At 43.5% G+C, this 14519-nt stretch overlaps 2 protein-coding genes across 5 annotated transcripts in view; one reads left to right on the top strand and one right to left on the bottom strand.

Annotated features, from left to right (window-relative positions):
- Nucleotides 1–3899, top strand: part of CC2D1B (coiled-coil and C2 domain containing 1B) — a 28418-nt gene extending 24519 nt beyond the window's left edge. For both annotated transcript variants that reach the window (XM_062497046.1, XM_062497047.1), the window contains 3 exons: nt 1103–1193; nt 1529–1659; nt 2441–3899. In XM_062497046.1, the coding sequence (XP_062353030.1) occupies nt 1103–1193; nt 1529–1648 (211 nt within the window). In that variant the 3' untranslated portion in view covers nt 1649–1659; nt 2441–3899. The remainder of the gene's footprint in view (nt 1–1102; nt 1194–1528; nt 1660–2440) is intronic.
- Nucleotides 3900–5757: 1858 nt separating this feature from the next.
- ZFYVE9 (zinc finger FYVE-type containing 9) overlaps nt 5758–14519 on the bottom strand; it is a 40645-nt gene continuing 31883 nt past the window's right edge. For all 3 annotated transcript variants that reach the window (XM_062497190.1, XM_062497189.1, XM_062497191.1), the window contains 7 exons: nt 14049–14153; nt 11122–11272; nt 9955–10035; nt 8467–8629; nt 7590–7695; nt 6508–6684; nt 5758–5989 (listed from right to left, as the gene is read on the bottom strand). In XM_062497190.1, the coding sequence (XP_062353174.1) occupies nt 5828–5989; nt 6508–6684; nt 7590–7695; nt 8467–8629; nt 9955–10035; nt 11122–11272; nt 14049–14153 (945 nt within the window). In that variant the 3' untranslated portion in view covers nt 5758–5827. The remainder of the gene's footprint in view (nt 5990–6507; nt 6685–7589; nt 7696–8466; nt 8630–9954; nt 10036–11121; nt 11273–14048; nt 14154–14519) is intronic.

Raw genomic sequence — 14519 nt, 5'->3', positions numbered from 1 at the left:
TTGCTTGATAATACCTTAGTTTCTCCTAGTGGTAATAGGAAGAAGGGTGGATGTTTTGTGGTTGTGAGTTACAGGTTTTTTGTGTTTGTTGGTTTGGTTGCTTGTGTTTTCTGAAACAGAGTGGGTAAAACAGGAAGCTTTTGAAATCTTGGAAAATTTCCAAAAAAACACAGCAGGTGTGGTCAAATTATCTTTTCTAACTCAATTCTAGAGTTCAGTTGTTTTTCAAACCTTTTAGAGACTGGTTCAGGGAGATGCTTGGATGCAGGCAGAGAAATGGTGTGCTTTGAGCTGAACAGTTGTGTAGAATTAGGGTGGTTTAGTCTGTTGCCTTTTGGAGGAGTTTATGTGGGTAAGGGTTGCAACATCTGTCTCTGTTCAGATAAGGATTGACTTACTGCTGATTAAATTGTTCAGTAGAAGTGACTACAGCAAAGAGAAATTGCTTGTTTTCCTCGCAAGATAAAAATGCTTCTGTGTTTAATTACAGCAGACTGGAAATTCTAAAATTATAGTTGTTGACTGTTAAAACTATGAGCATGTAGGTGAATCAAAACAATAGCTGGAACGTTCTTATTTACTGAAATTGTTTTGATTTATCAAGATGAAACAGAATGATTCATGTGACTTTTTCCTACAAGTAGTTTGCCAAAAGTAGCAGGTGCCTGCAAAATGTTTGTTTTGCTGGGAGATGCAACTTCCTTGGGAATTCCTTCAGTCTGTTCTGTTAAACAACCCCAAGCAGAGGATGGCCCTGTCCTGGCAACTGGGACCTCCTTCCCTGTCACCCTGGACAGAGACAGAAGCTGCTGCCACTCCGAGTGCTGATTTAGTTGATTGTTTTTCTTCACTGCTGTCCTCATCTTTACCTTGGTTGCAAACAAATAATTAGCAAATGAGTACTTTCTTCTCTTGTTCCTTGCAGTCTGGCTTTTAAGGGTTTGCCTCTGTTACTGTGGGTGTGCAGGGTTCCAGGAGTCCTGACCAGCCCTCTGAATGGTAGGAGGGATGGGGATGGAGCAAACAGTGATGACCCTCTGGGCTTGTTTACTGTCAGTCAGAACATTCTGACTATCCTTACCCCTTCACTTCTTTGGCACAGGTCCTTTTTCAGAAGTGACAAGCATGTGGGAACAGCACACTTGAAGCTGGACAAGCTGGAATCAGAATGTGAAGTTAGAGAGATCCTTGAGGTATGTTTTTGGGATGAGGTGTGTTCTTCTGCTTAGTATTTAAACCCAAAGGGGAAATTAGTATTTTGATTACATAAACGTGTGAGTGCAGTTGAGTTTTGTATTAGGTGAATTTGAAAACCTGCCTGGGTTGGGAGGGACCTGGAAGGACCTGCTCTGCTGAGTTCCAGTCTGAGGAAATACTTGGCTGTGACACTCCAGCACTGCAGTCACCTGCAGGGATCTCTGTCACCCTCAGGCCATGGGCACATACAGTCACAGTTGCCTGAGGCTCTATAGTTTAACATTCCAATCTCTATTTGTTCTAACCACTCTTCTTTTTATGTTTTTTTCAGATTTTTGATGGCAGAAAGCCCACTGGAGGGAAACTGGAAGTAAAAGTGAGACTCAGGGAGCCCCTCAGTGGTCAAGATCTTCAAACAGTTACAGAAAATTGGCTGGTCCTTGAACGTTAGTTCTGTCTGAGGTATGAATGCTGTGCCCAGAGGTGGTCTGGGCATGACTTGACAGGGCTACAGATAAATTCTGCTTGAATAATGTCTTTTGTTGGCATTGACCTAATTACACAGCTCTGGCTTCAGTAGCATTACTCTTTATATTTGTGGTGGGGAGTTGACATCGTTTCATAAATGAGGTTACAGAATTTCTGATTAGTTTGTATCTCAGAGATGTTGTTTCACAAAAACTTGAAATACAGGGACAGCTCCTGGTGTCACCTTTACTAAGAATATTATTTAGAAAATAAGTGATAAGTAATCCATCTTCCTTTGCTTGATCTGAAGCCTCTGTGCTCCCTCTTCCTTAGCATATGGTTTCACTTTACATTTCTAAATGGCAGTTAAGCAAATACTCATCAGCTTCAGTGTGACATCACCTGTTTGGAAGCAAATGGTGGCAAATGGTGTCAGATTGTAGAAATTGAGGTCTTGTTTCAGTAGAGGAGTCACCATTTGGGCACCAAAAGGTCTGTTTTAGTGGTTTCCTCCCAGCCAAAGGGGTCAGGAGGTCCCATGAGCTCGTCAGGCATAGGGACACATTTGATGGCCATACCTGAAATAACAACTTGGCCTCGTGCCCAAGCACTTGCCATCACTGGAGCTTAATAATTTTGCTCCATTGATTTTTCTTATTGACCATCCAGAACCTTGGTGTCAGCATTTTCCATATAATGTCTCCTTGAAGTGTGAACATCTGTTCTGTACTGCAGCAAGGAATTCTGATGGGTTTGTTTGTGTTGTTCTCTCCAGATCCATGGGAATGTTAGAAGTCGTGGGCTGAGCGAAGGCAGGAAGATGCTGCTAAGCTGCAAGCACCAAAGATGTTAAATGAATGCACTACTGAACCTAATGTCTATTTTGATAACAGCCATAGTGCTTATTAATAACTGCAAGGCAAACAGGAGGCTCTGGGAATGCGCTGCTGCAGGGCTTGGGACTGGTCTACCCAAAATAGACAGAATTGCCTTAATGTGGGACTACTGATGTAGCACCAGGATGAATGTTACATTAACTATGCAGAGTGCTGTGAAGGGTTTAGCCCCTTAAAAATTCCCTGAGGTAGTGCCAGAGCTTTTTGGTTAAGTCACAGGTAAGACCTTTACCAGAATTCCTGTTCCCAAGTGTCTGAGCAGCCGGCGTGGTTCAGTGAACAGTCTGCTACTGCTTTTTCTGTCCTCTCCTATCCAGGCCTATTTGGGTTGGGGGTCTTTGTTTCCTGATCCAGAGGAGAGCTCTCAGGCAGCAGTTCAGGGGTGCCAGTCCCTCCTCTGTGCACGCCCGTGGCACATGAGGTTCCAAGGGCTGTCCCTTTCTGAAGGAAAGGCCCAGGGCTCCTCAGCAGGTTGGTGTTTACAGACCTCTAGTTTTGTTCTGGCTCCCAGCTGTGTGCTGTGCTTGCTGCACTGCTTCTCCAGTGCAGAAGGGTACTGTGCCTTCATCCTTTATGGTGTTGGGGTTTTAATTTAAAAAAAGAAAGACAAAAGTACACTAGACTCTGCTGCTTCCCAAATGTTCCTTGTATTTTTACAAAATAGGCTTTTACAGTTCTTCCAGGTGAGGGGGAAAATAGTCTCACTTTGTCCTTTAAGAAAACTGGATCATTACTTATTTTCAGGAATGCTTTTTGATCAGCAGCATACAAGAAAGGGTACTAAATGTGCTTGTGTTTTTAAATCTCTGTGAGCTAACAGAAACCAGGGATCTCCAAGGGGAGGATGTGCCTGTGCCAGGGATGAGCAGGTTGGGAGACAGAACAGAGTCCAGACAGGTCAGGCAGTTCTGCCTCTGTCTTCCTGAGCAGATGAAGACAATACAGTGTTTAGTTTTTAATTTCAATAAATTTAATATACAAAACTACATGTCGAAAATAAAAATATAATATGCAGTTTTTTGCAGTGTTAACTAACTGAATTTTAAAAGTACTTTTTTTTTTTTTCTAAACAAGTACTCATTTCTTAACAACATGGTAATTAAGGTCATTTCAAAGGCTATGGTTGAAGCAGACATGTCAGTCACCAGTTGATAGTGTTTTGCACAAACAGAATCCAAACCTAAAAGACTTCCGGGGCAAAGGAAGAGAAGATAAACATTTTTCACCTTTTACTGCATTATTAAGCATAACAATGCAACTAAAGTAACTGGAAAGCTGCTACTGTGGCAAAGCTGGAGTGCAGGCTCTAGGAGGAAGATTATTACCGAGTTTCTGGAATGCTCTTCCAGCTGTGGAACCGTGCCTACAGCGTGTCAGGCTGAGCTGTGTCCCAGAGTGTGCAGAACCAGGGTGCACAGGGGATCAAGTGGCCTCAATACATCTGGGCTGCACAGGTACCTCTGCAGGAGCAGGGGGTGGGTCCCAGTTCCTGCTTTGGCCAGCAGGAACCACTCTGTGATCTGCTTTAAGTCACCCACCCTCTCCCAAATGCCAGAGGTAAGGCTTCACTTGGATCTGACACCTTTTAAAGTGTGGTAGTGTGCTCCCTCTTGTTGGCCAGCTTTTGGTTGTGGAGTTGGCCCCAGTTCCCTGGCCTGTCTTCTCCAAGGGCTGGGTGGTGCCAGCTGTGATTTGGAACATTGGATTTGTCATACTTTGTTTTTTGAAAAGCGGCAGCCATTTATTCCCAAGTGCACTCTGTGCAGACACTGGGCTGCCTTTCCATAAAATGTATCACTCTGTCCAATTACCTTTCCCCTGCCCAGCCAGTGGTGTTGATTTGTTTAAAAACCAGAGGTTCATCTCACAGTGGCCTGGCACTTCCCTTTCTCTTTGCTGGGCCACTGGTGTTACTCGGTCACAGCACAGCCCAACCAGGCCCTGCTGCTTCCCCCAGAATGGAGGGCAGTAGGGAATGTCTGACCACAACTGTTCACTATACATTAGCACCTCTCTTCCCAAATTAGTTCTAGACAGGAGAAGAAACCTTCACTGCTCTTCCTGGAAGGGACTTGAAAGAGCTGCTTTGCATGACTGGCTAACCACATCAAACCCCTTCTCCTGCTTACAGCTCTTGCCACTGGTTAGCAGCTTTCCATGGAGACAGTAAGAACATGGAACCGCATTTCCTCTGGCTGATGCTCAATTCCAGCTTCTTAATGCTGTAGCAGACACGAGCAGCTGCTTTCCTTACCAAAGCCCTCTCAGGTGAGACCAAGAGCACTGGGCCGAGTGCAAGTGTTCAGAACTGACCACAAAGCCTTTTTCAGCAGAACATGCAGGAACAGCCACTCTACACTGGTATCACACGTAAGCTTGGACATGGGGCTGCAATATGAAGTGCAAGCTGGCTTGGGTTACATGACACTGGCGTTACACTACAGCAAACAGCAGGGAGGGGACAGAGCTGCCCTGGGTGGGACTTGCCTCTAAAAAGCAGAACCTACTGGGGACAAGAAACAAGATGGAACTGCACTTTAGGGCTGATCTTTCCTCTGCTTCAGAAAGATTTGTAAACAAAGTACAGAACAGCAGAGTTGTAGGAGATGACAGAAATCTGCCCAAGTGAAGGACTTTTGTGGTAAATAGAGAAAGAAACTAGCCTATTCCACACACACAACTGCAGTTCAGTAACTTGCAGAGAGATGCCTGTCCTGCTCCTCTGGACGCACAGACAAACAGGGTTATGGCTAGGGAATCTTTCCCTATCTCAAGGGCTTCTCCCAAATGTATTTCAACTAATAATCTCGTCAAAATAATGTAAATGCTACTTTTTAATGTTTACAGAATAACCACAAATGGCATTAGGATGAGGTCAGAATGGAGGTCTTGAGTGTTTCTTACATGTCCATCTACAGACAGTACAAGGTTGGAATTTCACTTTTTATTTGCGCCCCAGTGATCTTTGCACCCTTTCAGCATTGAGAGTACATGACTGTTAAGTCTTTAAACATGAGCATTTTCCTAAACAGTAACAGAAGTGGATTAGCTGCAAGGATAGCATAGCCATGTTGTAGTATAGAAGCTGCCCTGATCCTCTGGTTGTTGACAATGCATAGAAGATTTAGAATTATGGAACAACTGTCCCACCCCCCTCCCCCCCTTCCCCAATAGTGTTAACAAAAGCTTAATTTTCCAGTTTTAAAGTGCAAATGATTCAGATACAACTGCTGCTGGAACAGGTCTGAACAGAAAATGAAGTCCTCTTATGAGATGTTTTCCAGAATATAAAAGATGAGCTCCATTATGACTGGCCCCTCACTCAACTGACAGGCCCCTCCATGAATCACCGGCACTAAGGCACTGTCCAGGTCATTCATGTATTGAGAGGGCAGTGGCTGTCCATTGCTCCCAGCTTGATAACCAACCTAAAAAATACAAAGAGTGGATTTTAAGAACAGGACACGAGGCTGTGAGTTGGGGGCAGGAAAGGAGGAAAGGCTGTGGCATCTCCCAGAGAAGTCAGGAACTCAAACTGGATCAAGCAGGCACTAAAAAGCTTATCTACCTGTCTTTCTGCTTGTGTTCACAGTGGTTGCCTGAGCAAAGGGAGCCTGTTTTTGCTCCTGTTTTCTCAAAGTAACTCCTTGGGATGAGCAGGACCCTCACAGAGCATTAACTGCTGGCAAAAAGGCCAACTAAGAGTCTCCTCTGAGCACAGAGCAGGTGCTGCTCATGCCATAATGGGGGTCAAGTCTGTGTTAGTTCAGGTTGGGCATTGGCTCTAACAGATGTCCCAAAACACCAAACAACAGCCAGCACCATCTGCATAACATCTGATACTAGTATTTCTTCAGCATTCTTCTGGTCAGAGTGGTGTACTCCTCTTCTGGGGAATGAGCAAGAGAACAACCTCCCAGTTACACCCAAACTATTGAAGACTTACTTGATCCGAGTCCAGTGTAACACGCAGACCCAGCTTAGTCATTCCATCTTCTTTCAGCAGTTTAAGATGAGGATACAGAGCCAGACAGAAAGCTTTTGCCACATTTTCAGTCAGTCTGCTGTGATCAGCTGGGTCACTCAGACCATTGTGTTGCTCATCATTTTCCAGAAAGAACACCTAAAGGGAAGAGTCAACACAAGACATAACACTTAGCTTTTCTAGAAAGTGTGGGTTGGATATCATTTAAACTTCTACAAATACTTAAGTAACTGTTCAGGGAAGCCCAGCAAAAACTCCTGAAGGTAAGTCACCTTAGGGACGAAAAAATCTTAAAAAACTTCAGAAGAAACATTAAATTGAAATAGTCCTCTGAAACATCTCAGATCTGGTCAAAAGGCTTGCTATGGTAATTCACTATGTATTGCACATGGTTTTAATAAAAACCTGTTATTAGACAGATGTTAAGTTCAGAAAAATGACACTCCAAGCCCAAAGATCTGCTATTTTTGTAACTGAACCTGTTTCTGTTGAGACCAAGTGACCTGGGAAGAAAGGGCACACGAGGGCCAAGCTGCCGCGTAAGAACGGGGCTCCTTCTCAGCAGGCAAAGTGAAACACTTCCAGAAATATTTTGACATCAGCATTTGTGTGCTGGCAGAGTCACAGGCACCATCAGCCATGCAAGCAGTTTCTGAGTGATTTATGCCACAACACTTTAACATGCAACATTTTATAGAAAGTGGCTCAAAATAACATTTCTTAAAAAAACAACTTATATTAAGATGTGTCTCCATGTAGAAAGGCAGGCAAATGAAACCAAGTGTTCTGTGTGTAACACAGCGAGTGGTGCTGTGGTCCCCCCATGCTGAATCGCCGATGAGAGCAGCGGTGGCCGGTGCAGCGCAGGCTGCAGCAGTGGGAGGATGTTTTGGCTGTTTTATCCTGCAGGATGCCACCCTGCAGCTCCCTGTGCAGGCAGGAGAGGCACCACAGGCTCGAGGGGAAGCATGTGCTGCTTTCCTGAGGTGCCTGGGGGAGCAGCTGGGTGCAGTCCACACCCAGGGCCGGGCTGACAGACCCACCTCTGTCCACCGGATGACTTTCCCATTGGCCTTGTACTCAGAGCCGTGGAATATCTTCACACTGGTTATAGATTCCATGGATTTCCCATCAATAGGGCTCACAACACTGCAAAAGGGAGGGAGGAGGGTGAGCTCTGACTCAGCACAAGACATGAGCTGGACAGAGCCCTCTGCATAAGAGAATGACCTTGGAATCAAAGAGCAGTTCCTGAAGGAGGTCATGTGCACAATGCAGGTGCAGGAAGGAGCTTCCTGAAGGTTTCATACAGGTTGGATTTTTGCTCATTTGTAAACTCAGTGCAGGCCATCAATACCTGAAACACAACTTACATAGCCCAGGACTTGATTGCAGAACCTAAGATTGAGCTGGAGAGCCCAAAGCTACAGAAATACGATTCTTTCTAGGTGCTGAGTCCTGAAATATGGAATCCATCACAACAGCATTTTACTGCCGTAATACTTAGATGCCAAATCCACTTTTCGTTTGGCTTAACTGTCAAATGTCCAAAGATACTGTTGAAGTTCAGCAATTTTGTTTCCAGCTCTACTTAATGCAAACTAAGCACCAACAGAGCGAAGTGCCCACAGTGTGCAGGGTTCAGCACTTAAGAGTTGGAGACAGATTAGTGGTTTCCAATAACTGGATATTGGCAATGCAAAAAAAAAAAATCCATAGCACTGCCAGTTTTCTTTTTTTTTTTTGACGCCCCAAAGCTCTGGTATCTCAATTCCACTGTCGTTACAATTAATTACATCTTATCACTCAAAACAGAGGTGCAGGCTTTTAATTCCTATTGATCTGAAGACTCACATGCCTTAAAAGATCAATTAAAATTTTTAACAGGCACCAATGTCAAGTGATTGCTCCTCTACTTACCCCTTATTAAAGTTTTTATCATCTTCTACCCACTGAATGTGAACATGTTCCTGAGGGTCTTCAGCATCTACTTTGCCACAGGTGATGGTAAAGTCTTTCATCTCTCTCAAGGCCTGTCTCAAAGAGTCCATGTTCTCAGCAGTTATCTGGACCATCACTCCATCTAGGGAACCAAGAAATCCTCATAAGCAAAGATAAGCCATGCCAAACAAAGCTGATGTAGAAAAAAAATAAACATCTTTCCTCTCTCTGAAGAGAGGTTAAATGTTCATTTTAAGCATCATGGGCAGCAGTGCTCCGTAAACCCATTTCTGAACACTCACATACCTAAAATGCGAACCTGCTGAGTGCTGATGAGGGAAAACACAACATTAAGGAGAAGGGCAGCTCCCAGGTGGAGTCAGCTGTAGCAAAGACCCCATGAGTTTGCCTCCAAGCCTGACACCTGCTCTAGACCACCCTCACAAACCCCACATGACACCATTCTCCATTCAGCCATCTCCTCTGTTGGCTCTGGAAGCAGCACTCCAGTATTGACAGTGGTTGAGAGTGCTTGCCTGACAGTGGCAAAAGATAGAGAATTTGGATTCACAGAATTAAGGTTGAAAAGACCTGCAACATCATCCAGTCCAGCCGTTAACCCAGCGCTGCTTCGGCACAATCTCAATTAAGGCAAAAATTAACAGGAGTGAAACACTTCCCCATGCAGAGACTGAGCCCCCCTGTGCCTGTGTCTTACCCTGGAAATGGCACAATGACCTGCATGCTCTGGTGACAGTGGGCTGCATGTCAGCCCAGGGACCCCTCCCATGGCCACACACTCAGAGCTGCAAGCCTGGAGCTGGTGCAGCACGAGGAGCTCCTGCTCTGCCAACCGACTGCTCATGTGGGCACCTGGCTGGCATCCCTCACCACCGAGGGCAGGAGCACTGCTACACCACTCCTGCCTGCACAGCTGTGCAGCTCAGCACTAAGAGCTTCCAGCCCGAGCAGTGCAGCAGCAGCTCTTCCTGTGATACAGCAAACCAAGTCCAAGAGGGAGCAGCTCAGTGCTCTCAACCTGTCGTGTTCTCATCTGCCCACATACAAGCACATAAACAATGAACATTCATACCTTTCCACACTGCAGAGCTATCTGGTAACAGAGGAAATTTAGCAGGCTTCCTCTGCTTCTTGGTGGATTAAATATACTGTATTTCCTAGGCTCACAATTTCCTCATTGAACTCAAACCAGTGAATCGATCACAGGCTCCCAAGCCAAGTATTATGTATCTTACCCTCATTTTCTTGTGACCCTGTTTTGCAGCATCTGCACAAATTCCTCCTTATTAAAGGGAACAGGGTGTTTTTTGCTAAGAAGTAGGATAAAGCTGAAGCAGCAGCAGGACTCTAATGCCCAAGGCATATGGGCAGAGAAAGCCCCGCTAGCTGCAGAGCTGAGCTGGGCAAAGAGAGAAGTGTGTTTTAAGCAAGCAGTTCAGTTCTTACCTTCCACTATACTGGATTTGGCAAGGTAGCCTGAAGAGGATTTTAAAGCTCCACTGAACACAAAGAAGCTGGCACCAGTCACTGTAACAACAACGGGAGAGATTTAGTGAGGCTTTCGTCAAAGCAATGCCTTACCCAAGAATCAGGTATCAGCTCTATCAGCCAGAGGTGATTACCCTGAATCAGGACAAATGCTGCTTCAAATTATGGTGTCTGCATTGCACATCATAAGCTTGGATATGCAAAGGCAAATCACCCAGTTATTTTCTAAACTGGACAACAGTTTTTGTCTAAACTAATGAATACTTGTATTTTATTATCACTCTCCCTCTCCATGTCCTATACACCTCTGAGTTTCAGAATTATTAATTTTGGGTAAACAAGTACACAGCTGGCAGACTGTGAGGGAGCTGTTTATGGATCACGCTGTAACACCAACCCACCAGCAAAGCTACAGCTCAAAGCCACTTGATTTAAAGGAAAATTATGTTCAGTGACTACTAAGCATCATGAAATTCCTGCTGGAAATCCCTCTTCTTGTCCCGTAGGTGAAGTTAACAGAAGTCAGACAAGACCACCAGTCCTGAGTGACATTCCATGCCAGTGCTCTTGCTGGAGTCACCAGTGATACTTGCAAAACATCCAACTCAGCCTCTCTCTTGTGCTCATTTGGAGATTGTATATCTTTGCCAGAAATGTCCCCAAACCCACAACATTTAAATTCTCAGCACACAGCTGCTGCAGCCTTTCAGCCTCCTGTAACAAAAATATACCCTGGAAATTAGATGGTCTAATTAAGGTGAAAGTTAGAAGCTTCTTGAAGATGCTTTATTAAAATGGTGCTGCGGTTGGTTATTCCTATTTAACTTTCTGTCCTTCTGAATCTTGTCTTTCTTTCACATAGTGTAGGTCAAGCACAGGCAACCACAACCTCACCTGCACATCCAATAATGCCAAAGCCAGCTCTCATTAGCAATGGAGAGGGGTTGCCTAAGCCAGTTCCAGCACAAAGCTGCCCAGTCAGGGACGCCAGTGGTCAGACTGATTTTCTCTAATAAAAACTGGGTGAAACCCAGCCAAATCCAGCTGTAGCCAATTCACAAAGCTAGGGCAGTAACACAGGGGCCAGGGAGCCATGCAGAGCAGCAGAGCCAGGGCTCCCCTCACCTTTCCTGGGCTGGTTGTGGATGCTGATGGCCTGTGTCTGGTAGTTGCCGTCATCGTTCTGCACACACACCAGATGTGAGTCTGCCTTCTCGTTGAAACACGCTCCCCCTGCCAGCACGTGCTCGTTGGATTTGTTCATGGCTTTCATCATCTGCAAACACAAAGCTTTAGCATTTCCACCCAGCTCAACAAGCACTTCCATAAATAGGTGGTTCTTGGAGCAGTTTAATCAGAAGCTTCTCAAGTTCTCATATTCCATGTCAGGTTTTAGCACTCAGAACTATAAACTGCTTTTGAGAAGAGGGTTCAGGTCTTTGACTGCCTCGATGCTTTAAAGTGCCATATTTTGTGCAATTAAGATAAGTGGTATATGGGATAGCTGAGCTACAGGAAGTTGCAAAGGCTGTTATCTCTACCTGGTTTTAAAAATTCACAGAAAAAAAAAAAAAACAAACATGAGAAATACCCTGGCAGGACACACTTGGCTTTTTTACACAACTACAGTTGGTAATGACATAAATCATAAATGCCCCTCCAGAGTTCAGTGCCACATGGGCTCCCCCACACTGGGGCCATTTCATCTTGTTCCGCCACAACCAGACACCAAAACTTCAGTGTCTCTGTGCTTCATCTGTATGAACTGGTGAAACTGGGATCAATGTTCCCAGTCTAAAACATTTTTTAAAAATCCAAATTTTCTCTCTCTGCAAAGGAGGCCTCCAGAAAGCATCCAAAAGAGTTTGTGACACATTTGCCCTTCAGTTCTGCTGACTATCATCTAACATACACTGTGTTGCACGCCTTGACAAAATACCCTTGTAGATTATATAGTTTCTTTTCTTTTCTCCACTATTCCTCCTCGTGGAGGCTCAAACTTGGTGATTTCTGATACAGAAGAAAACTGAGGGAGCCACCCAACTCTAGAATTTGTTTCAAACACAAAAATGACATGTTTGCTTAAAATAAAAAAAGTCAAATTACATGACACAAATCCCCCTGCAGTGAAAACCCAGAAAAATGTGGAATTATTTGACATCTCCTAAGAGTACTCACACTCTCACCTCTGCTTCCTGGAGCTGATAAGCATGCAGGCTGTACACAACACATTTGTCTCTCTCAGTGCAATGTAAAACCTTAATTACAGTGTCAGGAACATTAACTGATGCTCGCTATTGATAAATGTGCACAGGTGTAATGTTTGGGGAGGAAACTTAATTAAGATTTTGCATCAGACAACAGTGTCTTTCATTATCCAGTTGATCATGTCATGCTCCAGAAACTGGATTTTAACTCCAGAACAGCCACATTTGTGGAGCCCAGCAGTTGCCTTCAGCACAAGAAGAAACAACTGGATGTGGCAACTGTGCTTCCTTAGCAGGCAACTGACCAAGAAATTACAGTCACCTTTGCTGAGGGACTAAATAAGCAACTAGGGACCTCTAAACTTTTGAGATTTTAAATCATTTTGAAGACAAAAAGCTGTATTTAATAGAAAAACTATATATTAATGTGCAATTTGTTAATCCCAGGCTGAATTCTCCCCACTTAATATACACGTAAGATTTTGAATTAGTTTTTCACTTTTTAGATAATGAAAACATCTGAGTAACAGTCCTTTCTAATTAAATGAAAGTAAAGGTCTTATTATTTAATTTATCTTGAGACTGGCTCAGTTGGTTAGAGGAGGGTGATGGTAACACCAAGATCAGGGGCTTGATCCCTATATGGGCCATTAAGAATTGGACTCGATCCTTGTGGGTCCCTTCCAACTCAGAATATTCTGTGAATCTTAATACAGAGTAAACTCATGAAAAATTCCTATTAATACAACTTTTCAAATGAATCACAAACTATGAACAATGTTAAATAAGGAACAATTTCTCCATTTAAAAAGCTGAATCCTTGCATCACACCAGGAAGAGAACTCAAGCACAGAGCAGAGGTTTTGCTACATCCCTGACACAGGAATTCCCTCTCAAGTCCATGTCTGGCACAAGTGGAGCTGACACCATGCAAACACCTGGCCCACCTGACACTGAACTGCATCCTCTGTGTCATTCCAGACTGAATTCATTCAAACCTCACTGACCTCTTCCATTCTGGCACAACTGCATCAAAAATTAAAACACCTTTTAACAGACCCTTTATCTTCATCAATTTCATCTTTTTCAAACTTCATAAAAGAACACATTTTCTTCAATTTTTTTTTTTCTTATTTTACTCAAATGCTTCTTGCAGAGAAATTCCCTCTTGAGATAAAGCTGCATTCGGCTCTGATCTTACAAGAACTTCTACAAATACCATTCTGCTCAGGAGGTTTGCTCTCACCCCAACTCTGACAGGTTTCAAACTCTTTCAAGTTACCCCTGCCTCTTCAGACAGAACACAAAACCAATCCCCTTCTCCACTGTTCCCTTTCATTACTGTTCAAATACCTCCTCCTCCAGCTTTCTCTAGTTAGCAGCACTAACTCCTACAGATTCTGACTGATTTTCTCACACCAGAAATCAAAATTTTGATGTTGAGGGAACTTTTACATAAAATAATCGGCAATCAAACAAATACTATGAAATGCTTTGAGTGGGAATACACAAGACAAACGAGAAAAGCTAATGCATCTTTTTTTCCTAGTTTTATCTCGAATGTAAAGTTTGTCAACTTACTTGCTCAAATCAAACATATGACACTTTATGTACAGTTCAAAAACCTGAAGAAAAAGAGTTTAAGAGTTTAATTAATACTAAATGGAATTGCATTCTTCCTGTGAAGCTAGGCTCATTCACTTCCAAAAGCTGTGTGCATCACACAGTTACTATTTGCTTTTGAGACATTCTTCCTTAGTGGTAGTGAATAAAGTAATTCCTCTAGATCCCAGGTACTCCAATCACAAAGAAACTGTACACAAATGTATGTATTGTAATCATTACCTCATTGTATCTGTTGCTAGGTATTTTGATGCTGGTTTTTCTGACTTCCATATCAACCACTAAACCTTGGACCACAGGCAGTGTGTACTGGTAGTTTCTGAAGTCCTGATAATGAGAACAAGATTTCAAGTTAGCCATGATGATCATTGCTAACACTGCAGTTTTCATAACTATCCTGGTGACTACTACTTAGCCCATTCAAATAACTGTAATCAGTGACTGGAAGGCAAGGAGGGACAGAGACACCACAGCATGTAACCCATGTAACTGCAGTACACAAATGAAAAAATATCATTGTGACTCTTAGTAATGTCACACATTTTTCTTACATCAAAATTCATGTTCTCCAACCTTGAATATCATCACTGTATGTAAGAAAATTTGCTCTCTCTGTTCTGTTACGTTACTAGATAGAGTTATTAGTTTTTCTATCAGAGAGATTAAGTCATGCATCAAACAGAATATTGAAAA

The sequence above is a fragment of the Cinclus cinclus genome, chromosome 8 (assembly GCF_963662255.1).
Source record: "Cinclus cinclus chromosome 8, bCinCin1.1, whole genome shotgun sequence".
Classification (NCBI taxonomy): Eukaryota; Metazoa; Chordata; class Aves; order Passeriformes; family Cinclidae; genus Cinclus; species Cinclus cinclus.
The sequence above is the reverse complement of the archived record's forward strand: the minus strand, read 5'-3'. Positions and strand labels throughout refer to the sequence as shown.